Source organism: Vanellus vanellus (genome assembly GCF_965231255.1).
Source record: "Vanellus vanellus genome assembly, chromosome: 5".
NCBI lineage: Eukaryota > Metazoa > Chordata > Aves > Charadriiformes > Charadriidae > Vanellus > Vanellus vanellus.
The window spans coordinates 33,351,430-33,379,329 of record NC_138910.1 but is presented as its reverse complement, the minus strand read 5'-3'; the positions used below and the strand labels follow the sequence as shown (position 1 = coordinate 33,379,329).

The 27,900-nt window shown below is 38.9% G+C and overlaps 1 protein-coding gene across 1 annotated transcript in view; it reads right to left on the bottom strand.

The window, feature by feature from the left end:
* Positions 1-4,036: 4,036 nt before the first annotated feature.
* HECW2 (HECT, C2 and WW domain containing E3 ubiquitin protein ligase 2) overlaps positions 4,037-27,900 on the bottom strand; it is a gene marked incomplete at its 5' end in the record, with an annotated part of 115,891 nt that continues 92,027 nt past the window's right edge. The window contains 10 exons of the mRNA XM_082483738.1: positions 4,037-6,698; positions 12,132-12,244; positions 13,653-13,738; positions 14,509-14,623; positions 15,300-15,446; positions 16,035-16,164; positions 17,892-17,990; positions 20,044-20,196; positions 23,908-24,021; positions 26,123-26,243. Of these exons, the coding sequence (XP_082339864.1) occupies positions 6,587-6,698; positions 12,132-12,244; positions 13,653-13,738; positions 14,509-14,623; positions 15,300-15,446; positions 16,035-16,164; positions 17,892-17,990; positions 20,044-20,196; positions 23,908-24,021; positions 26,123-26,243 (1,190 nt within the window). The 3' untranslated portion in view covers positions 4,037-6,586. The remainder of the gene's footprint in view (positions 6,699-12,131; positions 12,245-13,652; positions 13,739-14,508; positions 14,624-15,299; positions 15,447-16,034; positions 16,165-17,891; positions 17,991-20,043; positions 20,197-23,907; positions 24,022-26,122; positions 26,244-27,900) is intronic.

Here is a 27,900-nt window from a genome sequence, read left to right as displayed (position 1 = left end):
TGTCAGGAGCTGCGTGTATCGCAATTAGCAGGCAATGCAAATATGAACGTGCTTTTGGAAGAACCCAGTTCAAGGGCTGTATGACGAAGCCTCCATCTGGGGAAGGCACTGTCCTCGCTAAGGTAATAAATCACCTGCTGCCATGATTTCTGGATCAGCACTCACCTGCCTTGCTGCAAGAGCTACTCACCCTTCCAGCCAACAGCCTGAAGCAGCCCATGAGGGCTGAGAAATTCTGGCAATAGATAACATTGCAAGAAAAATCCCCTGCCTCGTTATTAATTTTGCAAAACCAAAATGAAAGGAGATTTTACCTTTGGATATCTAATTAACTGTTTAAAAAAAAAAAATTATTATTTTTCTTAAACCTCTCACAATCTAGATGTCAGCGTAACTGTGATCCTATTGACTCTCTGGACTGAAGGGAGCTGCTCTTGTTGCAAAGACAACCAGTTTAATTTTTGCTGAAAAAAATAAACAAACCCACTCTGATACTATAGATACAGTCAGCGTAGGTGGCCAGCAATTGTCTCTGGGTGATTGTAAGATTATGTGCAATTAAAAGGGAGAGGACGGCCAGCCTTTGGAACGCAGCCCAGAATAAGGGAGACCATAGTCCTGTGGAGTTCTGTAGGTCCATACGTTTAAAAGCTGATTACGTTGACGTCAGCACAAAACTATGTTAAATTAGTGGAACAATATACCCTCTGAGTGCTTAGCAGAAGCCCTCTAAGTAGACAAGGTTTCTTCTAGTAGGGGCTGAGTGAGAAGTTTCTGAAAGTTCTAAAAAAGAAACAACTGAAAAACAAAATACAATTTTCATTATTCAGAAGGGAGGAAGGGCTGAAGGAAGCCTAGCTCAGCTCCCTTTTGCACTCCCCATAACTTTAAGAAATTTGTCAGAATACATCTCGTTAAATTTTTATTATTACTGTTCTGCAATGTAATCTGACTGCATTTGGTACATAAAGGAAACAAGTTCAAAACTCCAATTATTGACTTAGAAGGGGGCTGATCAATGAACATAATTATTTCACATAGTTCTCAAGAAGTATATTAATTGCATTTTGAATACATACAGATACTACAATGGATTGTAACCGCTCTAGAGGAATCCTTGACTGTGATCCTTTTACCTACAGTCAGGAGGAGCCTTTCTAAGCAGCGAACAGGAGGTCGTTATAATGTCACCGATTACACAGAACTCTCAAATTAATCATGAGTTTACCCTGAAATACCGATGGCATAACATGGCTCTGAGCAAAGCCTATGAAGTAGAGTCCTAAATGAAGTTTCAACCTGAACAATACCTTTCTTTACAGTAAAACTACTTTAGAAAATACTAGAAATGTTTGAATTAAAAACTTTTCATAGCAACGAACATTTTAAATAGTAGTAGTCTAGTGCTGAGAGCAGTCAGTCTGAAACTGAACAGAAGCACTATGAAGCTCGTGGTCTGTTTGAAAGAGATGCAAAACATAAACCAACACAAACTGTGTGTTTATATGGTCAGCTTTATAATTTTGCATACTGCTAACAAAAATGGGTTGTAAAAAGGCTTTTAGCCTTGCTGGCTTTACAATAAAGTTCTTCTTTCCCCCTACTGTTTACCTAATGTATATTTATTTTTCCAGCAAACAAGCGATTTCGAATTCAAGTGCCTAAACTCTTCTTTTATTGTAAAATATTTAAGCAAAAAGGTAGACTACTGCAACAGCAGCCACTGTGGTTGTGCTAATAAAATTCTAAAGGATTTTTTACTTGCAATCGGTGAGCTAGTCAGCCCATAACATTTGTGCCATTCTGTTTTGTACCGCGTAATTGAGCCAAAATCTAAATAGTTGAAGAAGCCAGGTTTGAGTAACTATTCTGAAATTTCGCTTGGAGTTCAATTTGCTTGCCCAGGGAGGAAAGGATGAGAAGGGGACACAGCAGTGGTGGTTGAGTATTAATACTGTAAGGTTAACGTTAAAGCTAAGTCTGTAATCTTACAGCTGGAGACTTACTGCTCAATTCTCATTAGTGCTAACAGGAATAAATTACCCCTCCACATAAAAACAATAGCAAGAAAAACATAACTATTAGTATAAAGTAATACAAATAATTTTCATTTGCTGAAAAGAATTAACTTGCTTTACGCTACGGGAAATGAACTTACACAGGGTATTCACACACAGCTGCGACAGATACCCCCTTTTGTGACTAGGACTTCCCTCAGTCTGGAGACAGTGTGCCTGCAAGCATCTCCATAAACCACTGCAGAAATTCAGTAAACATCTGCAATTAATACTGCTGAGATTACATTTAGTAACCAGATGATACCATTACAAATGCTTCAGAAGGAAGCTTTTGCCTTTTTTTTTTTTTTTTTTTAAAACTTTTAAAAGGATTAAAAATACATAAGAAACCACAAAATTCTTCTCTTTCCTATAATTTTGAACTGAGCAAACTACCAGGGCCTCTGCCAGTTTAACTCATGCCAGAAACTTTGTCTGATGTCCTGCCAGCACACTGCTGCCGAGATTTTCAGTTTCCCCGAAGACTGCATATATTCACCATACACGACCCGAGGTTAACCGCTTCAATGTGGAGCGTACGGGGTGCCCAGCAGGCCTGTGTACGCAGATGGATTTCACCCTAGATACTCTCTAAACCATCTTAACACCTTTTTATGGTGGCAGGTTCATAACAAGGATAAGGAAAATTATGCTGAAAAGCAAAAAAAAGGCAATTAATTGATGAATTGTAACGAAAAACAGCAGGCAGGGGGTGGGGGAAAAGGTTTGCTTCTGGTCAGCGGGACTGCATGTTAAATTGGATTTTATTTTGGATTGAAAGGCGGCTTTCCCGTGTTACCCTACCAGGTGCTGCTGACGGTGTGACAGAGGCAGCAGATGGCCGTCTCCTGCCTGCTGTGGGCAAAACCACTGCTACCCTAACTGCTGCTGGCGTGCAGGCGTTGAACAGGTAACCCCTTGCTACAGTAGATACTGCATTGCATAATTTCATTCATGACAAGCTTTTCCTGGTGTATTTAGGAGTGTTATGGTTAAATGGACTGCTGGCAGTGCCAGGTGAGCAAAGCACACCTCTGCTTGGCTGGCATGCTGGGAGGAGGTGGGCTTGGCCCCAGGGCACCAGGGACAGAGGCAACGCGCACCTGCCACGCTGCCAGGGGACCTGCTTGCTGCTTTTTGGCCAGCAATGCCTTACTTAAGCGTGGCTCCGCTTCCCGGCAGAGCAGGAAACATGGGCATGTCACTTAGACTCTGGATGGGGAGGTGTCCGCAAGAGTTAGTCTGATGGAGACGCTGCCGGTTAAGTTAGTACAAGCTGTCATCACGCTGTAGCGGAAGGGAATCTTTTGTCTACTTTAGGCTGACGGGCTTTTTTTCCTCCCTAAATGCAAAGCAAAGCTCCTTAGCAATGTCTGGAAGAGCTCTGTGGAGATTCAGAGCTTTCAGAAAGGCTTCTCAGTCCTTCCCTATCTGGACCCTCGTGCCTGCCACAGCATGTCATAAGCAAAAGCACCGTGGTCACCTGTTGCAGTCACCTGCAGGACACGAAAGTTGGCTTTCACCTGGGACATGTTTAACAGGAATGGCTTCCCACGCTGAAGGGACAATATTCCACACAGTAGCAAGGAGATGTGGCTATTTGAGAAAGCTCAGGCTTCCTTTCCCATACTCCCTCCCCGCTAATCTCTTCAGAGCAGCAGCATCATTATATCAACACAAAGAGCCGGTCCAGTGCTCAAGGCCCTGTAGGTAGCCATATCTGGGCAGCTAACTCCTCATTGCTTTTGAATAGCGTTTTTCTAGAGTCCCCCAGGTGATGCTGGCAACAAAGGAGGAAGCAGCAGCTTCTCCTCGGTCTCCCTCAGTCTTAACACTACAGGCATTCTAGATTTTTTTAACTTGTGACCCTGTCATATCTTCACAGAATAGCAGATCATCATGACTGATTTCTGTTATTTGTAAACACATAAATACGGAACAAATGTGTGCAGTAAATACATTTAAATAAAAATTGACAAGATGCATTTATTGTTTTCGATTTGTACAAAAGCATAACTTAAAAGGCAGACTAGTATAAACTTACTTTGTGCCAAATATTTAAACTTCTCATTCCAAAGAGTTTCTGGTTCAAAACTTGTAGGTACAGTTTGGGAAATCTCCTTTTTAGCCCACAGATAACACAGTATTGTAAAATCAAAATTCTGCAGTCCTTCAACCAAGCAAAAGTTGCATTCTGCTTTGAGTGCCGGAGTTTTAGCTACTCAGTGAATGGATGATATGAAACATGAGCCATGCTGGAGTGACCTGATGAAAAGTCAATCTGCCTACTGCTCATTTGTGTTCTCAAAAAAGATGTGCATTAGGATGTGTGACATGCAATCATAGCAAAGACTGATAAATATCTGTGTAAAAATAGGGTGACCTGTTTGGATTTTTCTTCGCTACTTCATACCAGCCAGAAGTAGCGTAAGAAAACCTATGTTACTTCAGCGCGTCCCAGATGTCATGCAGAAGCTCAATTATTTCTGAAATAAAAGAATGCTTTCACTCTGATTTTGCAAGTGGGTTTTCCTTTGCACAGGTAACATTGTCTCAGTAAGCCTGAAGGTTTTTCTCAGTCTTTGCTGCCACCACCACAGCTGTACCTGCCTTCCGACTTGGGCGGAGCGGCAGTCTTTGCCGACGACATCTCCACAGACGTTCACCTCCGTTGGAAAAAGACTCCCACAAGAACAAGCAGGATACCTCCCTGAGATGCCCTTTCAAGAGTCTCCAGAGTGAGAACGGTACTTCAAAAGCTACTTTTCCCACCGAACGGGGCTTGCTGTGCTTCAGTGCTATCAAGAGGGCTAGCACAAAGCTAGATCCATGTTCTTGTCATCCAGCATCCAAGTGCAACTTCCTGGAATTTTAAAATGTGGTGGATGCACTGTGTGACAGCAGCTGTACAAGAAACGGTGTGCAGCTGCACAAGTGTGCCACAAGACCATCTGGAGGAAAGTACCAAAAATAGATGCGAGCAAGCCTTGTGTATTTCAGCAAAATTAAGCATAAAGAAATTGGTGTCCATGCAGTGTCTGATATGCCATAAAAAAAACTCTTTCAAATAACATTTGATAAGAAAACTATTTATCAGTGAAAATGCAAGCTTAGACACTATGAACAGTTTACGTCTCGTAGGTGTTCACTGGTATGGAACAGTGGCATTATGACCAGTGGTTCACCGTAAAGTAGGTTACTTGTGGGTTTGCAGATGAGCTAGTATTTTATGGTGCTGTACAAATAAAAAGTTGTGGGGGGCATATGAAATATCCGTATTAAACTCCACTGCATTAAGTTATCCAATGCATGAAAAATGACCCAGATGCATTTAAAATAAATGCATATTACAATATCACATATAGTATTATAAAATTATTACTTATGTGCACAGTCCTGATATCTATAGACATGGCACCGTGAAGAAAGCCTGGTTCCTAAGCGTTTTTACAGGTACTTGATAGTGATGCAGGTTGCTATCAGTCAGATCATAATGTCCCTTCAACTTTGGTACATTCAGTGCAAAATATTTTTGGGAGTTTTTTACTCTTATAAAAATAAAAGGCATTTTTTTCCCTTGAGAGCGCTGAAAGAATAAACACTAGCAGAATGTCTGTTCAAGCATGGAAAGTGACAAAAACAGAAATAGCGTTTCAGTTTGCTTGTTTCGTGTTTACACTCTAAGAAACATAATATAATGAACCTATAAAAATAAACAGAAGTCACTGTGTTAGGGTTTTTCTCCTGATATGCTGTGATAAATTGCTAGTTTCTTCTTAAAATAGTTTCCATGCAGTATAAAGCATAAAATCAGTCTTATTAAGTTCATTATAACAGCTCAACTTTTGTCATGCACACCACCGGCAAAGACATTTCCACAAACCTCCTTAATGCAAGCCATTGTTGTTACATCCTTCGTTGCTGACTTTCCTTCCAATTCACTTCTGCCCCAGGAACTTGAACTCCATGGTGCACACCATGCCACCACGCATAGTCTTAGGTAAAGCAAGTACTGGATATGCTATTATAACATTTGGGATAAAGTAATGTACCTTCATAAATAATAATAATAATAAAAAAGAATCTATTGTATGATTTTTTGATAATTTACTGGGTAAGTAAGGGGCTGAATGATTTCACATTTCAACTTGTATTTTCTATCCAACAACTTTGATGAAATTCAGTTTTTGGGTAATGTCAGCTTTGCAGTAGCCAGGTTGATCGCAACATGGGATCACGTTTCCTGTTTGCTCAGAACATACACTTAAGAAGTTTGGCCGTCCTGAAAAACCATGGATTGCAAGACTTGGTTTTTCCCTGCACATCAGGCACACTCTAGTTTCACTGTAGAGAATTCTGCCACTACCACAATGCTTTTTAATTGCTTCATAAGCTCTTTCATGGAACCTCATTATTTGAATTGCACCGTGAAACAATTTTCCTCTAGGAAATCCAATACAAACGTTCATTCATTCCTTGAGAAGACAGATCCACAAAAGTCCAATGAGCTGGGCACTGTGGTTTGCGTATCACTCAAGTCCAAAAGTACTTGTCTCTTCAACAGCTGTCAACAGTTTTTCATATAACATAGAGAATGACGGATAAGGGGGAAGGTCCAGACGATTGAAACAAGTGTGAGCCCTGAGGGGGGAAAAAAAAGAGGAGGTGAAGAAGTACATTCTTTAAAAAGTTCAAAAGAGAACACACAGACTGGTATGTGCTTGCATAGAGATGGGCAGATAGTATTCTTTCAGAAGACTTTGTTCAGTCAAATGAAGTTTTCCAACTGAACAAGTAGTGAGGTTTAAGCTACTTTCTTCTAATTAAAACAAGCCACTAAGAAGCATTTATGAGGGTCTTTATAAACACACTGACAGCCCAAAAGGCGCGGGATAAGTTTTATCAATTAAATGTGCATGAGAAAAGAATGACATAGCATGGTACAATTCAGATAGTCTGTTCTGAAATCTTGGCTTTAAATGTATCTCCTGAGAAGTAGTATTTTTTTCGGTACTGATGATATTTGAATACCATATTTGTGATCATAAACAAGATATTTTGGTACATTGAATATGCATAAGATACTAGATTTGATGAAATATTAAAAAATACTCTAGATATACAGGAAACAGTCCCACAGGAGTAAAGGACTGGCAAATTAGATGCTCTTCCTTCTACGTTTCCTTGGTATATGGATCATGTACTTGGGAAGTTACTGCTTGTGTTGATTTACGCTATGTACATATCTGGCCCTGCAAGCCAACGACCTTTAGAATAATACTGTTTGTAATTACGCAAAACTATGCACGTACCTCTAGCACACCACCCTGCTTTCTTAAGAGGACAACCATGTGGTTTATTTCTCAGTTTCTGCAGTCCACCTACTTCAGTTTTTTGACACACTTGGAACTGACTCTCAAAACCTCTTCCCGGGAATAAAAAGGGAGATAATAAAGGTTTCTCCTCGTAGCAGAATAATGGATATTATTGCCTGACCTCAGTGCAGGCTAAGGATAATATTTTCTAAAACATTATAGTGGATGAACCTGCTCTAGTGAAATAGATAGCATAACTATTAATGTGATGGGTTCTTGAGGAAGAAGATGCAAAGAGAAGCTGGGGGGAGCATCTTTTCCACTTTGAAGCTTTGTACTAAAGCCTCACTTTAGACTGATTTTAGAGGATAAAAACCTTTCTGTATTTTGGCAGGTCTCTGTTTGCAAATACTTTATTCTTTTGCAAAACGCGTCACAGAGTTATTTGAATACAAACCAGCTGAAACCCAAACTTCTGCAGTGACCTGCCCTTCATCAGTATGACCTGTGTTAAGTATATATGTCTAAAAACAATGGAAGGACTGAACAACCTCCCTCCTCGCAGCAAATGCAACACCTTCTTTAACCTAACCACTCCCAGAAATCCAAGTGTCTACAAGAGACCTGTACTGAGCTTTCTCTCAGCCTGAAAGTGCTGCCTTCCATGGGAGCAAATTTATTAATTGCCATTTTAAGTGGCTCTCAGCTGCCAACTATGGGGATGGAACATGAAGTGAAGTGGGTTAATCTCGTTTGTCAAAAACATAGAGAGTCCACTGCAAACCCTCATTGAAGGTGAAACGTTTACTTAGTTACAGCCTTATAGCGTCATAAAAATATGAGGCTGAAGAAATGTATACGCAGTAGGTCATACTATTATTATAAACACAGTCCAAACATCAAATATGTAATCACTTGAAAAACCATTGAATTTTTCACCCTCCCCAAATACAACACGCTTAGAAGTACACTGCTAGTACATGCTGTATAGCAGAGAGGGCATTTCCCTATCCCGTATTCCAGGGGCCTGGTACAATTTCTCCACCTTTCCATCCCTCTAAGGCTCCTGAAGGAAAGCTTTCTTTGTACTCCTCGTTTGCCTCTCCAAAACCTTACAAAGTGATATTTAGGATATAGAGTAAATTATTATTGCATTTCCTACACTTTAAAAAAAAAAAAAGAAAAAAGAAAAGAAAATAAATTTCCCTTTTGAAGAAAGAGACTGATTTAGACCCAGCAGCAAACGGGCAACTGGAACTCAATGATCCCTTGAGTTCAGTGTACAGTGTGGAACAGTCTTAGGCAATTAACAGTCTAACCCCATGATTCTGCTGCATGGGGCTGACAGCCACTCATTAGAACTATGGATCATGCTGTGTGGGCTGTAAAACCACAAATTATAACAGACACAGTATATAATTAGCAAGGGAATCATTACAAACTGGTTTAATAGTAAGCCGGCATGTTGTTTACATCTATTAAGAGAACTGAGATTTATCTTAATTTTGAGGGCAATTTTGAAAATGCAATCACCTGCTTTGGAAAACCAAGTCATTAAAAAAGACAAAACCTGAAGATCGTTGTCTTCTGAGGGAGTGCATGCCTTTCTCACCCTAGCAAGCAACTTTGTAAGTCGTCCAGAAGAAAGTTTTTTTTCCTCTGGACAGTATTTTCCCATTCCAACATTTCAAACAACACGGGCACTAACTGTTCATCTTCCTGGACTCACATTTTATGACAACATGAAAAACCATCTCAGTTCCTGAAGTCTAGATTCCATATTAATCTCCCCTTCATTTTGATTACAGTAGTAAAATAGAGTGATTTAGGATTAAAATCCAGCAGTCAGACATACTATTTGCATGTTAATAATCACATACATATATATATAATGTACAGCAATGAACCTGGAACCAATTTCTCAACATGTAAGTGAATGGAAAGAGTAACAGTCCCTCTGCTGATTTAGTGTAATGCACAATACAGTGCAAGAGAAGAAAACAGAAGTGGCATCAGGGATAGCAATAGTTCAGCTAAACCTGTAATAATAAATCTGTTCAGGGCCTTGCTACTGACTTACTAGTCTAAAAGACGGTGATGGAAGGTAGGCCACCGGACATAAGCCTCGCAAAAATCTCACTATTTTGATTCAGCATAACTGATTACACAGCAGTCAGAACAGTGGGAACTGGGTAAAAATCTAGTCAATGTTTTTGTGTTTATATTCACAGCTGCTTCGACCGCAATCACATACCTAAGTAACTATATTAGTTGCCTTCTGTGTCTCAAAATCAAGAAGAGATGGGGAAGAGTATTCTTATGTGTTTTCAGCAGTGCAGTAGTTTTTTTAGAAACAGAGGAAGAAACATAAAGTCCACTGACTTGCTGAGTCCTAGCTTTTGCCACCCTCATACCAAGTATTATCAAATTTCACAAGCACTCCCGCTGAAATCAAAAGGGCAATTTGCACAGTATAACACTGCTACGAGCGAGTGACGGGGCCTTAACAGAAATGCTTTAGTTATCTGAGAATCAGTAAGAGACACAGAGTCCTAGGGCGGCATTCTCAGCAGATCCAGTAATGTGTTTACACACGCAGGGCTTGTCTGGAAACCTCCTGAAAGTTTGCTACTCGGGGTCGTTGTTAACAATGTCTTACCGTCAAGCCAGTACTACTTGGTGTTTGCACAGTAAGTCTTTGAAGCTGGCGAGACGCAAGCTGAAGCTACACTGCACGCAGGAACTAGATATGTAAAAATGCAAATACTGCTTTCTGCTTAGGGCTTAGCCCATTTAAGCATAAACATGGAAGATCATTTATTTTCTTATGAGATCAAGGTTCCATGTAGGAATGCCAAGAATGGCCAGCTCATGACAACTGTAGAAGTTTGTCATACACAGTTGTTTTTGTTTTAACAAGTGTGGTGTTGTGTTAGTATATTTTATATCTCACACTTGTATGTTAAAAGCTATCCACAGAGACAGAAATCACATGTTTCCTAACCACGGGGATCATAAATGAAATTTCAAAGGCATGATACATTCTGTTAAATGTGAAGAGTTGGCATCTCCCTACACTTGCTGAACACGTTACGGTAGCAAAGATTCTCAACACATTTGCCCATGTTGCGCTACAGGAAGCAGTTTTATTCTGCAGTTTATTACAACCAGGGCTCTGGGTAACCTTTTCAGAGGCAATTCTGAGCATCCTGTTCTGGCACGTCCTGACCTTTTCCGTGCTACAAGCTGTGCTTGTTAGCACCAGGAATTCCAGTATTAGAGAATATAACGGAAAAACTCCCACAATCTCTTTTCTTACTTAAACTCACAAGAAAACCTTACCTTTTGAAGACAGAAGTTATTTTTTAAAAATAAAAGCTTTTTATTTCTAAACAGAATCAAAGCTAGCCCATAGGTGAATCATAATCAAACTATAAAGTAGACTTACAGGGCTACAAGGTATTACTAGGCCCCTAAAAGATATTAGAGTATTTGATTTGAAATAGAAATTTCCAATATTTGCTTATCTTTAATCCTCAGTTGCCTGGCTCTCATTTGTACTGTAAACTGGCAAGATGGCTTTGTTTGAAGGCTACCTGCTGTGCCTGTGGATTTCACAGTGCCACTTCTGCGTCTCAGTGGGGTTCAAATGGCTGCCTGCAGGCAGGAGCCAACCCAAAAGACGTCTCTGCCTCTGACTTTATGCTGGAGGAAAAACCTAAGAGTTGTTGGTCAGAGAAACTCTCTGTGTGTCTGACAGAGGCCTTGTTTCTAAAAAGAGACTCTGAATGCAAGTTATTCCTCAGGAATCTTGTTTAAGAGGAATGGGCTAGGATTAGGGTTGAATGTCCTCCATGGATCAGCCCAGCCCAAAACTACCAACATAGGCTATAAGCAGCATACTAAACCCTGAGATCTGATTAAGTAAAGTTCACCCACACTCCGCACACTAATCTGTACGTCTAACCACTGTTAACCCATTCTACAGGCTACAGAATTATAGAAATGGATGAAAGGAAATCTTCCAGAAACGCATCAGCCTGATCACAATATAGAAAAAAACAGAACCTGTCATTCTTTTGTCAATTAAGTGCCCATGTGAGATGTTTCTTGCATCACTCACATATTATTAGTCTAGTCCTGGTATCATTACCACGGACTTTTGAAAACAACTCTTTCTTGTCCCTGTGCTGCCTCCTAACTCAAATAACCCCTTCCTCAAAATACACCTCTTCTGCAGTTCATAACTTGCTTCCTCCATACTTGTTAACTCTTGACATCAGACACAGCATAGAAATTACATCACTAAACTATACAGTAAAGGCTCTGTGTGTCTAATGCCAAAAGTCTGATATTAGCTTTCACTAAGACACAGTCACAAGTGCTATTTGATTTTAATTCATATCAATTTTTGTTTCTAAGCGATGAACTACATGTTCAGGTAGTAAATACTTGCACAGTTAATCAAATATAACAAAATAAAATTCTAATCAAATTATCATTCTAATATAATCTTCCATGAAAAAAGCATTACAACATGGACGTCAGCCACAGCTACGCTGTTTTGTCCATCTTATGAGAACAAAATTGAGTTCAAAGAAAAATAGATGCACCAGACACTGGGGAAGGAAATTTTCATGTAAAGCGTAGTATATTTGCACGTTCAGTTCAAACTTGTTTATGTTTCTCAAACAGCTTATCTGTTGACCCAGAAACCGACATTGTAAAGTATCTCTAGCATTAATACACACAGTTGTACCTTGGAAGAGCTGTGATCTTCCCCCACTTCTCTACGCAGAACCTTCTTGGACCATTGCTCCCCCGTAGAGAGGCAAATCCCTCGTAAGGTATGCTGGACGTGCCCGTAACAAACTGCCAGTGCAAACAAAACATCACAGATATCGGATACACAGATGGTGCAGGTTAGAAATTCATTTATATCAGCATACCCACGGAAGTCCAAATGCTTATGTAAAAGCATTTGCAAAACAAGGAAATTTGTGAGGCACAAGTAATAAATGCTACTTTAAATGGAGGCTAAGGGAAAACAGACCATTTCCTGATAGGGCTCTAGAAGAGACAACTCATCAGATTAATCTCCTTCAAAGGTTTCTCTTTGAAAGAGTAATTATACCACAGACACGCTTTAGAATAAAACACTATTAATATCACGTTACTTAAACTTAGACCTAAGTAAGTTTTTTCATTACTGTCTTTATTCTGTATTAAGAGGAACTAGTAACAAAGTAACAACGTATGATAATGGCTCCGTATTATACCCTTTTGGCTATGTGGATTTCAATATCTTTATAAACAGTCTAATGTTAAATACTATAAGCAAAGGACTAAATTCTGAAGGTTAGGTAGAATACCCACTGACACTTGCTGAAATGCTGATTTATTTAGATAATCTGTCGTGAACCGATCAAACGTGGGTTTTGACAGATCAGAGGCTACTTAACTTTTAATGATCTGGATATGATAAAAACTTTTGACTAGCAGATGTGATAGGAACATAAACGCAGACATCTCTGTCTCTCCATCAAATGAGATGTCCCACACTGCTTTTTACAGACCTTTTTAAAGTACTTACATAAAAAAAAAGAAAATCTTTTGTCACACTCATATAGGTAACTCAATGATCAGGTGCAAATTCTGATTTGTTAAAAACAGTGGATTTCATAATAGATCAAGAACATGGTATGGTTTGGGGTGAGGGTTTGTCTGTTTCTTTACAGGTATGATGGACGTGACCTGAATTTAAAAAAATTAACTCAATAGTAAACCCTCTGTTCAGAGGGTTTTGTCCGTCATCAGCAGGACAACTGGATTCTGCAGGCTGACTTAGTGAAAATGGAATAGGACTGATTTTCAGGTTTTCATCATTATTTTCTAATTTGAGGCACTTTAACTTTCATGTAAGCTTTCTCCTTCCTAAGCTGTACAAATATTATTAAAATTTCTACCTAACGGTCTAACCAATTACACAGTTTTCCTTTTCTATCTTTACTAGTCTTCATGTACATTTAATCGAAAAACAGTAAAAGATTATTAACATCAGATACTTTATCTTAAATGTATTTTTAACTTAGAAAACTATAAAAATAGCTGTGAGCTTCAGTCACTTAGAATTATTACAGTACGTCTCTGAGGATTGCAAGGTTATTCCCATTAGGCCGCATCACCATAGTTTTTTGATGCCATAAGACTGGATGGAAATAGTTTAGCCTCTAATTTTAACATTGCAGACTATTTCTACGCAAATCAGCTTATTTCTTACCTGTAAAAGTCTTAGTCGTTGTTCATTGTTGAATCTTTCCACAGCAGCCCAGAACCACCGAATTACAATGTGATTGTCATGATACCCTGTTAAAACAAGAAGAGCCTTTATACCTTTAAGTGCTACAAACATGATTCAGAGAATAGTTAGTAAGTTTTTCCTAGTTCAGCCCTAGCCACGATGATGCTGTATTTCTTATCCAATTGCAGCAAAAGACAGGAACAGAGAGAAAACCACTCCTGAAACGATTAAAAAGTCTTAAAGGCAGAGAATACATTTACTAGGAGTGAAATCTCTTCTGCAAGCGTTTCTCCCATTAATCAACCACTAACAGGAATGCCAATTCTTGAAATATTCCAACGCTGTGCTTTTTATATATGTAAAGCTACAAGTGATGCTGCAAAGGATGCTGCAACCATCTCTCTCAAAGTAGTTCCCAAATCTTCCATTGTTCTTAAATTAGCTTAACTGCCAGCCTGCAGTCACTGGCATTACTTCTAATTGCCTGTCCCCTTTGAGAGTGGAGAAGAGGTAGATCCTACTAAGAACGGTTACCATTTCCCTTTGTCTCCAGTGTCTGGGTGGTACTCTACTAGTGTGCAGGTGAGCACAGTACCTTCTGTGGAGAAGACAGCTCTGTTATGCTGCCCAGACAAAAATAGTAAGGGAAGAGCTGCACGGGGAAGCAATGAAGCAAATTAAAATGGACAAATTACCTCCTCCTAATGCAAATTTAACCACAGAAATTCAGAAGATACTAAAGATGTATCTCATGGGATGGTTCTTTAGCGTCTCAGAAACTGGTTAATTCCAGGCCCCCCAACACTGTCAGTGAACAATTCAAAATTAAGGTTACCTCCTCTATACTCTGTATTATTTCTCCAATCGCTCAAGTCAATTTCTGCTGTTCCAGCTATAACCAGTTCCAGTTCTCTGGCATCAAACACAGACACAAGTCTCGCATCAACCACCTGTGAAAGGAAATAAAATGCATAGCAACGTTTCTTCATGTATTGATTTTTGCCTCCCCATAAAGGGCTTATCTGCTACTAAGACATTTATCAGGTAACATTTCTCTCATGAATGGAAAGAATTAAGGTTTTTTTCTTATTAAAGACAAATAAATATACTTTTTCTTACACTGCAGTTCCACTCAGTTTCATTAGAGGATCACAGTGATTGAGAGTTTTATTAGAAAATAATATCAAATTATTTCAGGACAAATTAAGTTCAATACATTCAATTTAATTGTCCATGTTAAAACAGGTAAGAGAGAAATACCTTAAAATACACTTAGTCTACTGTGTTACACTGAGTACAGCATGCACACAAAAAAACCTCAAAGGCCCAATAAACAAACAGATGGGTCAATTTAGCAACCATTCACTGCTAATCATACAAATAGTTATCAACGGTATTTTCCAGTTTAAAGAAGATATATAACTGTAGTGTTTAAGTCAATGAGTCATAATGATACACCCCACCCCCGATACCTGTAAAGGCACTTCTGATTATATATTCATCTCCTTTTTGGGACTATATATTCATCTCCTTTTTGGGACTCTGTATTTGGGAAATGTGTATGAGGAGAAAAATATTTGGGGAGGAAAAAGGAAGAAAGTAAATTTCATTTTGGAGATTTTTTACCTCATAGAAGCCACGAACTAGACTTTCTGTTTGTTGTACAACTCCCCTCTCAATTCTCCATTTCACCATTCTTTCTATGTATTCTTTCTTATTCTTTTCAGTGACTGGGATGTTGGCACCTCCTGGCTTTAATTCCCGTTCTGTGATCTTGTGAAAAAAATGACCAAGTGACAACACAGTATTATAAAGACAAAAGAAAGGATTATAATAATTTAAACTTTTAAGTTGAAGGAATTCCTCAAAAGCACTAGCCAAGTTTAGCAAACTGGAATATGTGAAACAAGAAAACGTAACAAATCTTTTTTGGGATAAAATCATATTTAAAATCCCATTTAGTCTGAAGAATCTTCATATTTAGGATGAAGAATAAGCTGAGAAGAAACAATCCTTGCAGTGATTAAAGTAGTGAAGTCTTCTAAATAAGACTGTAACAAAGGTGTTGTAATACCTTTGAACACTAACTCTGCTGTAATTAAATTCAGGTAAACTACCTCCAGTAGAACAATCCAAAATGTTGATGTTTCAGATAGTCTGCAGAAAATCTCCTTAACCAGAAACACGTTTGACCAGTTACAAATAATAGTTCCTCCTTAGATTTTAACATTGTTTTCACCAACCAGAATTTTATAAAAACAAGTTAAAATCAGCATAGAAGGACAATCATTCTTCTGTCCAAATAAATGTTTATCTAGCAGTAGAATACACAAAGGAAATTAAATTAAGAATCTTGCACACCTGCCCAAAAACTTCTTCGTTTACAGTAAATGTGAGATCTAGGATATCATGTATATCATTGTCTTTCATCCACTGTAAACTCTGGTGAAACTCCTCATCAAGATATTCCAGGTCACTCAGGTCACAGAGTCTAGCATAAAAAAGAAGAAAACACACAAATACAGATGATGGTAGTAGCACGTGCTCAGTAACTAAGCTCAGATAGGACAGTCCTGAAAAAACAGACTGAGAACAGGAGCCAAGAATACACAACTTCAAATTTCTCTTTATTTGCCTAGTAACAGCAGCTACTGCGTAACACAAAATAGTTTTGTTAATATACAAAACTCCAGCTTATGGTGAGTCTGTCCCATGTTTCCTGTGAAGAGTATTTTGGAATTATGAAAATACATAGATTGAAAAGAAAAAAACTTCAAACCATAAGAGAAATAGTAAGTTGGTTTAAGAAGCAACTCTTATCCTTTTTGCTTATGCAACTACACTGCCACCTCTCTCATCTCTTCTTTGTGCAGAGAAGTCTGTTCAGACACTCCGCTTACCACAGAAATATCCTTTTACTTTTTCCTGTATTTCCCCTCATCTGATCCTTCTTTTTACAAATCCAACCCGTAAGCCAGCTGCCCCTTGCTGTCTTTAACAGTTATTACTCCAAGCTTTGAACATGTCAGCTGTTTATAATATTTAATACCATGGTGGCAATTTCTGCCATTCTTCTTAACTCCTTAAATCCTGTTCTGTGAAATAGGACACTGGGGTTGTTTATTAAGTAAGGTGCTGTTCAGCTGCAGAGTTCTCTGCCTGATTCTATTCTTGGGTCTGTATAAAGTCAGAAGAAAGATCTGTATTTTAGTTGGATGCTCAAGTGTAGTTTAAGTGATGTCCTGCAGTAACAGCCCCTACATCAAAGTTGATGAATTGGGCACAATGTCCTATCTGCAGAGGTAGTCTGGATGGCTCATCAGTTCTGAGGGAAGTGAAAGTCCAGGGCTTAGATGGAGAAGTTGAATGAATTAGGCTGTGTATAAAGGTGGTGACGCCATAATTTTTAATTTTACTGTTTAGAGAACCACCAAGTTAAACAATGAATTTAATTTGGCAGTCACACAATACTGGCATTAAAGTTCATCTGGGACAAGTCCTCATTCTTATTAAAATGACTCTGTTAGCATTTAGGTACTTTTGAAGTATATGTGCCATAGGAAAGGATGCGTTGCTCCACACTACTAGAATGTATGATGTTTTATACAAAAAATATCCTTCCAGACTTCTCAAAAACAGCCTTCAAATGGGGGACAAAAAGTGAAGCACCTGAAGTTCATTAGGTCTTAAGTTCCAGACATGCTAAGCAAGTGCAGCTCTCACTGTTTCAGCAAGAACAGTAGTAGTAGTTCTGAAAACAAAGTCTAAAGTATATCAAAGTAAAGCTCCTCAAAATGGAGATTGCCAACAATCAGTCTATCAAGAATGGGTTTTGCAGTCTGAGTTACGAAGTGATTCATATCCTATCCTGTGAGTCGTTACAAGCCAAATGAATAAGAACTCTATTAATATCTGGAATAAAACCACAGCATTTCATTGTACAACTTCAAACGCAAGATTTCGTAGAGGAAAGCTGATAACGTGTCTAAAACAAAACATGAGGTTTCGATACTGACAGAAACAACATTCTGAGTTTCTAGGTAACGGGCTAATAACCATAAGAGGAAACAAGTAAACCGGACTGAAATGAAATGATTAAGTTACAAATAATGGCCTGTCTTGTTTGACAATAAACCATCGTAATTTGTCCATACATAAAATGCCATCACCCATGGGGAAGGAACCAAACAAGAAAGGAGACAGAACAATTCTACTCACATTCGGAGGAGGGCTTTATAAAAGGGTCGTGTAAAAAAGGCATCTAGCAAATACTGATGTATCAGAGCAAGACCAAGAATTCGACCACTAAACCTGAACCTGGAAGAGAAAGAGTTACAATCATTATACTGAAACTTTGTGGTTTGTACACTGCTCTGTCATCAAAACTTACATAGATTTCCAAACAGCATTTTAAAATCAGATAGCTATGTCTAAATTGTGGTATTTTAGGGTTTTGTTGTTTGGTTGGTTTTTTTCTTGTGTTTCTTTTACATTCTCAGTAAGGCACAGAAAAAAAAATGCAAGTCTGCAGGGTGTGGAAAACCCCTCAGATACCTAAGTTGCAACTTCTCAAAAATCTCAAATCCGTATTAACCCAATCACCCCTGCCAGGCTACCCTCTTTATAAAAGCGTATCTTCCAGAATGGTAGCCACTGTCTGTTTTCTTCACACAGCCCATATAGGATTAACCTGTTTTCATGTTACTGGGAGGCCAAAGGTTCTTCTACCCTTTCCCAGCCTGACAGTTCTTGCTGTCTGTCTTTTCTGCTGCCTCTTCTGACTAGTGGTTATGGAGATATATATATATATTTTCACGAACCGTGGCTTGAAGCATTTTTATGTACCACAGTGCTCTCCAGTCCTATCTCAATGGGATCTAAATGATCTCCTCCTTTCCCCTCTCTTTCTTTCATTATTCTCTTCATTGTGTCAGGTGGGTAAGGAGGGTTGGGGAAGGGGGAGGGAGTTTGCTAGATTTGAGAGCAGATGGCAGCAACTTTGAAATAGTAGGGTCTTTGCAAATATTCCCATGAGAATAAATCCTCCACGTCTCTGGAACTACATTTAAGTCTAGTGTTCTTTTTCAAAGAAAATAATGTTTCCTAAACATTCTGTTTATCCATCCTCAGCAGCATTTTTCTTGGAAAGATTAGGCCTTTTATTATACCTGCCTGTACAGAGGGTTTGCAAGATAAGGATGTGACACGCACAGCCCTCTCCTTCCACGCATAACTGTGTCACAGCTGCATCTTCTGAATTCCCCCTGAGGCTGTACAAGACCAGTGCTGTCACTGGCACCAGCAGTCCCAGAAAGAGAGGGGGGTCACGCCTCCCTCACCCCCAAGGTCTCTGGTCCAGCGCTGCAAAAGCCAGGGGTGAATACAGAACGTTGGCAGAAGCTGCACAGCATGGAGGGTTTTTTTCCTCCCTTTTTTGCCAGACCATTCTGCTTTTCCAATACAGCATATGCCATCTATTATTGCAGTAATGGAGTTCAACAGGTAGGCTGCTTCAACTACACTGGATGCAGCCAAACATTTAATTTTCTGTTAGTTTTTAAAACTAGTAATGAGATTCCTTTCTGATATTAATTCTTCATAACTGGCTTCCAATAAATAAAAACTCAGTACATATCTGTCCTACACAGATGAACAGTTGTCATTCCATTATTACCATAATCTAACTACCTACACAACAGAATTCTCTGTTAATATTCACAGCACAGCTTTACAGACTTATGGCGATGCCTTGGCTTAAATCAACTGAGGGTGGTTTAAACTGGTTTATAATTGTGAAAATGGGATTAAGCAAAAATCCTTGATAACTATTTTAAAAGTATGTGCGTATGTACAGACTTTGCTTGAGCTATGTAATCCGCAGTCTTCCCACCGCTCCCAATTAAGATACCTCCATAGATTTCCTTCCAGTACGTATGCTGTTTTTTTTTTTTCCACTGAGGAGACCTCTGTACTCTTTAGGAAGACTCAAACAAATTACATACAGTATCACTTGTTTGAAATCTCCCTCATCTCCTTAGTTGACAAAAAGCCAGTATTTAATTTTTATTTTTTTTAACGCACAAGAAGCTAATACTGCTTTCATGAAATGACTGCTAATGTACAAGAAATGCAGAGAGTTGTGCTGTGAGAGAATCCCATGGAACACGTTCCAAATCACAGTTTTGCTGACCTTGTGAGAAATAAGAACATTTAAAACCACAAAAGAAAACAAATCAGGAAAGTTTAAAGAAATGCAATTATTTTGCTGCTGGTTAAAAAGATCAGATTCTGTGTAATATGTCTGAGCATATATGAGCAGTGGGAACAACAGAAAAGATATCTGAAAAACAAAAAGAAAAAGAATTCTTACCACTCATGGTGATTGTCTACAAAAGCAGACATGGGACTTATTTGTACTGTATAGGTATCGTTGGCTGAATATTCAAACAAACCATAATATGGATTGAAGAGCTCTCTAGACACCAGGAAAAAAAACTCTCTTGAAGGTCCACTGTAGTCCAACCTTTAAAGAGAAACTTGACATTACCATAAGCGTTCATTGTGTGCAAAGAAACGCTTTTTGTGAATCTACATTACTTACGCTATATTTTAATTAAAATTTCATAAGATTTTAACCAGAACCCTTATCCTGCAGATTGCTTAATGCCAAGGTATGTGAAGTCCTCATGGGGCTATTCTGAAATGGAATGGCTTGGAGGACTGTAATGAAGTGCTCTATGCGGGCTGCTCTCATCAAAAATTTTGGCTCCAGCTGTAATGGCCCCTTTGCCACAGGAATATTACCAAATAATTGGGGGCGGGAGGGAAGGGGGGGGAGAAGGAAACATGAAAAGAGCCAACATTAGACCTATCTGCATCTGACAAATTAAGAATGAAAATGAAAAATGGTCATATTTTGTCTTTCCAGATTTGCAACAATAGGACAATTTGAAGGATAATATTTCTGGTTTGTTTCTGCAATATAATCTGAGATTACTTCAGTGATTTATCTTTGTTGGTCTAAATTTTCTTGTCTGTCTTCCAAACTTGAGTGCATTTAAATGTCTTTTGGAGAGTGCATTTCCTTTGGTTGTTTTTTTTTTGTGTGTGGTTTTTTTTTTTTTTTTGCTATTTCAAGATTCCAGTACTAATGAACAAGGAATCTAAATAACCCCTTCTTCCTGAATCATTAACAAACTCATTGCTGACAAAGCACTGAGACTGAATTTTGACATTACCCTGCGGGTCACCAGTGAAATGAGTTAAGTATGAAGTTAATGCTCTGGTAGAGTTGGAAACCAGAAAACTAGAGATTTTCCTGTGGGGAAAAGAGATTATTAGAATCCTAACAGAGTTATAAAGATCTATCTTCAATAGATTGAAGATTTCATACTTGACTTTTAAGAAGGTCTTGGTTTAGTATTAAGACAATGCACAGACAGAAGTATCACAGAAAAGGTCGGCTTCCACATAGGACTTCTGCTACTAATGTTTTGGGTCGTGACCTTTTACAGAAGACAAACTTAGATGAGATATGTTTTTGAGGATGAAGTTGTCATGAAAGCAAAGGCTAGGTACCATTATCAAGTTGAGGACAAAGCCTCTTTTATCTGCTGAATAAAAAACATTTTCCCTTCGGTCACTTGGAAACACTTCACTTCTGTTGAAGCTTCAGAAGTGAAGTACTGAAACAGATCTTTACCCTGGCAAGAAGGGCAGATTCCATCCTGAAATTGCAGAAAAAAAAACAAAACAAAACAAAAAAAAAATGGTTTGGTATCATGGACAACTGTTGGATCTTAATCTTGGCACAAACAACAGGATCAAGTAAAGGGTCATCTGGAAGACTCTTGAAAACTTCTGGGATAATCAGACTCACTATGAAATCTTAAGATCGAATACAAACTGTGTGCTTGACTACCAGCCATTTCCTACAGATCTTTTTGTACGCAGAGTTACTGTGAGTCATGTTAAATAAATCAATCACGAGAGTCCTGCGCTACCAGTCAGATTTATCCCACAATTAAAGGCTTGGCACAAGGGTGAGAAAACTTCATACAAGAGGTATGCAACCACACAACAGCTGCAACTGTGGGGCATTTGGGTATTCAGTAGAGTAATATGTTGTTGGCAACATGACTCACGTCTCCTAGGAAGCACCATTAATATTTCAGATTTACCACTCTTAAATGCAAAGCAGCTTCTGCTAATAGTTAATAGAGTTTAGGGCAAATAACTTTAAAGAACCATATTCTTGGTATCAAAATTTCCTTCATTTATCACCACATGAACTATGAATGTAAAAACATTAAACTAGCATCACAATTGCATAACTAGAAATTGAAGGTTCAAGGAAGACACCAAACATTATGAGACTTATGATAAAAATCATATGCAATAACTATGCCTGAGCTGTTCCACTTACTAATTTGTACACTAATAAATCAATAGTTACTAAAATCTTTTCATTTGTGAGGATTTCATTACCCATGACTTTAAGACTTACACCTCTTTACCAAGAGGAAACAAAATGCAAGAGCAAACTCCCACCTAAAAACTTTAGAAAAAGGAAAAGAAGGAGCAAATAGGAAACAATTAACTTTCAGTACTGCTCCTCCTCATCGTCCTCCTTGCCTCCACCCTGACCTGTCTTTCTACACCTTGCCAAATAAATAGTTTGACGTGATACACATCCTTGCACCATCTCTGATGAAACAATACTGTTTGCACACATCCTTTCTTCATTCAAAACACACATTTGTAAATAGAGAATTGATGTCATTTTAATTTGACTTTGCTATTAATTAACTCATTCTTTTCCATTAAGAAGAGAGTCTTGTGTAAAGCTGGATATAATGGGAACAGGATGTGTCACCCTCATTTCCAGGTCACTCTTCGTCTTGCCGTACTGAGTGATGAAATGCAAAAGCCTGACGTCTGATGAAAGGAGACAGTCTATCTGGATCAATCTCTATCTCACATATGATTTTCAAATTTTCCCTTTCATTTTTAAATCTGAGTCGAGGTTGTAGCTGTGAAAGTAAACGCTGGTAGGGCTGTGTAAGACAGACCTCGTTCCTGCATCCCCACCCAGCTCTGTCAATATAGTGTAATCTCATCCCGCACCAGCCTTGTCATTCCAGTTCTGAGTTTTTCCTCAGACAGCATGGTGATATTATTTATATGAACAAGTCCACACTTGGCTCTCAGCTGTCAACATTTTTTACTTTAAGACTTCAGTGAGTCCTTATTAACACTAAGCACGTCAGGGTGAACTTTAAACAAACAACAGGATTTAGGGGTTTTCAAAGACAGATTAATTTTATCTAATCTTGCATGAGACGTTTCTGTTACAACTTTGCTATTTTAGACTCACACATCGCATGGCAATAATGCACACTACACCATTCCCAGAGCTGTGTGCTGCAGTTTCCTAAATATCAAGGAATAAAATTTTGAATGTATTTACAAATACATTCATGAAATAATATCAATAGAAATATTTGTAGGCTTTAAGATCTGACAAAGGGGTCAAGAGACGAAAGAGGCAAGTAGTACATTGTTCCAGTTTCACTTGCAAAGAAAATCTAACCACATCTTGCTTTGCGATGCACCTCTCGCAACCTGTAATGCATTAGACGTTCATTAGACACAGACTGAGCACTCTCTGAAGCGACTTTGAAATGTCAGGAATATTTGTGTTTATTTGACAACTAGCAACAGCCTCGTTGCTTTTATTTGTGATGCAGGCCCTGGCCTGGAGTGGCAGTGAGCACCTCCTGTAGCACTGAGGGCTTTCAGTTCCCATTGCCTCAGACAGCAGTTGAATTAAGGATTTAGCCTGTAGCCTACTCTTGAAGCACTCTCCCTCCAAAAAATGGCAGCTGTCTTTTAACAAGCAGTGGCGATACAAATGTCAGCACTGACAGAAAAGAAATATGAATAACACGAGAAAGTTGTTTGCTTTTTCTTTGCTTTCCCAGCAACATTCTGAAACACACACCAACTATTGTGAAAATTCACATAAACACATGCATTACTTCTGCAAAGGCAGGATACATTACATTTCACAATGCCTAAAAAGTCATCTTGAACAGCTGTATGTTCTAGGCTTATGTATGTGACATTTCCCGACTGTAATCCTTCCTCTTTTCACTCTAGACCACAAGAAGTTTGGTGAAACAGCAGCTGCAAGACACACTGAGTTTTGAGGTTACTTCCCCGTTCTACTCACCCTTCTTCCCCAACAAACGTGACATAGAGTTTATTTCTCTGCAGGTCTTTTCTTGAGTAGCCCATGATCTGGTTAAAGGCATCTTCTAGCAAGTGATCTCTCCTGATGATTAATCTGAGGAGCAAAATAATTTTGAAACAGCAATTTGTGAACATGAACCACAGTTGGAAACATCTATTTACACTGCAGGTGTGACTTCATAGAGATACACATTTCTGCTGGATAATTTGATCCAGAACAAGCAGCTTCTGTCTGTTAGCCTATCTCCCTCAAGGATCTACTTTAGATTTCAATAAAATGTCTCTCACACAAATAAGTGTAGTCTTGTTTCTTCTGCCCTGGTTCTTCCTTAAATTAAAGGCTTCAGTGGGAAAGGTCCTGAAGTAGGCATTTTCACCAAGTTTAAAATCCTTTTGTAAAGCTGGGCCTCTAAATCAGTCTTCCTGTAAGCAAGAATCTAACCTTTTATGTAAAAATCAATCTCTTAACAAGCAAAAAGATAAAACCATGGGAAAGTCACTGAATGGTAACTGCGGAATCACATATCCCTACTCTATCCCCAGTGTAAGTGTGATGGGACAAAAAGTCTAGAAGGAATGGCAATTGTTTGTCGAAAACCAGACTGGAGCATCGCATGTGAAAACATAATGTACCTTCTAAAAGAAAATTGTGAAAGTGAGGAAGTGTCATAAAGATCTAAAATAAGAGGTGAAAGAATCCTCCTTACTTAAACTTTTTATCTTCTGCCAAAAAACCTATGTTTAATTAGTTTCCTGAAACCTAGCTTGCTTTCTATTCAAATAGTGTCTTATGTGTGCATTTCATCAGTCAGTCAGACTGAAGCTGGGAGCTGCTGCTGCCCACAGAGAGGCAGCTTACCCCTTCACACAGCCTCCTGCAAAGCCCTCGCTGGCCTTACTGCTTGTGCAGAGATCAGTCAGTGATCGCGCTGTGCGATCCTGCAGAGGACACAGAAGCAGAGAGGCCAGGAACCGGCAAGGTACCTGGGCCACAAGAGGACCCAGGCAGTACGCAAGTCGTACTGGGGTCCTGGTTTGAAAACAGGGAACAGGTCGTGTAGGCCTGGGAAAGGAACCCAGAGAAAACTTCTATTGAAAAAAATCAAGCTGTTGTTCTGCTTAAAAATCCAGTGTGATGGCAAATAGGTCAGGATGAAAAGGTGCAAGAAATGTAATGGATCTTATATGTAGCAAATGCCATCCTCTTCTAGCAGCTATTTGCCTAAGCATTCATGACAAAACTTTCACAGATTAAGCTTTAAGTGTTTATGATTTCATTACATTATAGGCAGACAATGCCCAACCTCTGCCTCTTAAGACTGTGTAAACAATACCATTTTAAGCCCATTTCAGCTGTGGAAAACTTTTAACAAGCTCACATAAATTAAATCTGAGCTCTGCACAAATTCCTGCAAAATGAGAGAAGGGACTGACTGGGGGAAATGAAAATAACAAAAAACCTACCCCCCTATTCTAACAAGAAATGGTTTTAAAAAGTTCTAGTGCCTCATGGCTACTATGGGAGTATCAAACTATGGTAGTTTGACAGCTGGCACAAGACTTGGTAATTTACAAAATTATGAAAGTATCTTATGATGATGATCCTTAACATAACAGTATGTAATCACACGATTATCACATAAATGAAGGAGGGAAGACCACACTCCAAGCACTCTAGCATTCAAGAGTGCTGAAGTAAAAATATGAGCAGTTTTTAAGGCTATTCTTACAATTTAATAACATTTAATTTTATGAGTCCTCTTTACTACAGAGGACTGTGATACCAACACAGACAATGACATAAAAAGATAAGCCTATCTGGTTTTTTTCAGCGGAAAAAGACATGAGAAAATGTAACTGTTTATATCATAGCAATTGCTATAGTGGAAGAATTCAGATGCCTCTTGTTCTGCCTGCCTCTTCTCAAAGTGCTTTTTGGCGCTGTATTGGTAATACTGTTTGTAGGAAAATATAGTTGGAAGAAACACAGAAAAGAAGTGCTCAGAACTTGCTGTATCCTCTGCTGTGAATCACATGCTGGCACTAAGTCTTTTATGACAGGCTTTGTATTTCCAGAAGTGCAAGGGTAACCATAACATCTGCATTCCTTCTAGTGGGAAGAAGCTCGTAGACATGCAATGCAAAGGCAAGCTGCCTGAGAAACAAATCCAGTTTCATGAGATTCTTCAACGTACTTCAGTTTCCCTGGGCCTTGTCCATATCCTTTAGTCTCCAGCTTCCTGTAAAAGTTCCTCAGTTTTGCTTCAAAATCTCTTTTGTAAGGAGCTGGAGCTCGGGCATTGGCACGCTGAGTACCTGCAGGAAGCAAAAAGCAAAGAATGAGCCACAGTGATATGAAATGATTAATGTCCCACCCTCTACTGAAAAGACTCCTTAATAGCAAAAGGCACAGTATGTGTTTGGTTTAGTCACCTTTATAAAGAGTAAAAGCTACATATTTTCAAATCTGCTCTGCTTCCAAGACTTTTTGGTTGCTCATTTTCAATAGTATCGTCTTTCTAAAGTAAGTCTTAAAAGAGCAAACCCAGGTCAATGCAAAAGATGGATTAAAAAAACAGCAAAATCAACTGGAAAGACTTAACTTTTGTTTGTCAAGCACACTTTGCGTATAACCGTTAAAATAGCTCATGCAATAAGTGTTCTGCTCTGTTCTGGTTTTAATATTATCAGGAAAAACAGGAACTCAGAAATGAAGCATATACAGACTGTGCTCTGCTGTGCCCCTGTTGAATACATCAAGCTGAAGAAGGAAGACTTTTGGAAATTCACTAGTAGAAGTTTTTCCTTGGGGAAGTTAAAGGAAGAAAAATATTGGAAGAATGGAAAGACTACTAAATTTAAGTTTGTGGAACTTTTCACATGTCACTGTAGGAACATACATGATGGTCATCTTAGTGAATTTATTTTTGAAAAACTGTTTTTGAGGCTCAGTTTCTTAGAAGCAGGGAGAGATGAGATCTGTATACCAAAAAAATGGCATACCCCCCCACCTGCACGCACAAGTCTAGTATATACAAATTAGGTATTTCGTCTGATCTATTCTGAATATTACAACCATTAGAACTTCCGCTGCCTCCCTGGACAAATTACTTCAATTGATTTGACTGCAAGACAGTGTGCCAAGGAGGCAGTTCATCCTGGCCCTTTTACGTTCCTCTTCTCACCCCTAGTTTTTAGAACATTAAATTCCTCCCCTGCATGCCTGTGTAGACATTACCCACAAAAAACTCAGAGGACGATTAAAATTTCTCATGCCCTACAGTATACATAGGTTGCCAACTACTTATCTGCAACTGGTGGTCATCTAACAGGCCCATAATGCACTGGAAATACAAATGAACAGTTTAGAAGCACATATATGTAGACTTCTGTCTTTTAAGTGACAATCAGTTCCTCATGCGAGTTTTCTTTTGGCTCCCTGTAAGAAACTAAGCCAATACAGAAACATTTATTGCTACTATGGGCGAAGGCATGAGAACGCAGTGTTTCAGGTTATGAGAGAACGTGTATCCGTTTGGCCTGTGGGCAGAGACCAGAGGAAAAGAGAGCAGCTTGCTTAGCCACAAAGCATATGGGTCTGACGGCAAAGGCGACGAGCGCATCCTGCGGAAGTGGCTGCTGGAAGAAGCTGCAGAGTCGATCTCTCTGCAGAGATCAGAGAGAGAACAAGCGAGATCAGTATTAACGCTGAATGCCATTTACAGGTCTTTGAAAGACCTGTCTGACCAGAAAGACACTTGCCACTTGTTCTAGGCTTAGAGTGATGCGTGGGAGGAATAGAAAGTGTCAGGGAGTTCTCAGAGCTCCAATGGGAACATGCAGGACCCCTCTGGAAAAATAAATCATGGTCACTGATTAATCTGTTGTGGTTATCGTCTTTTACTGAGAGCACCAAGGGCTTCTAAAGGTATGCTCAGCTAAGTTCTCTAGAAAACTTACAGAAACTTGAAAC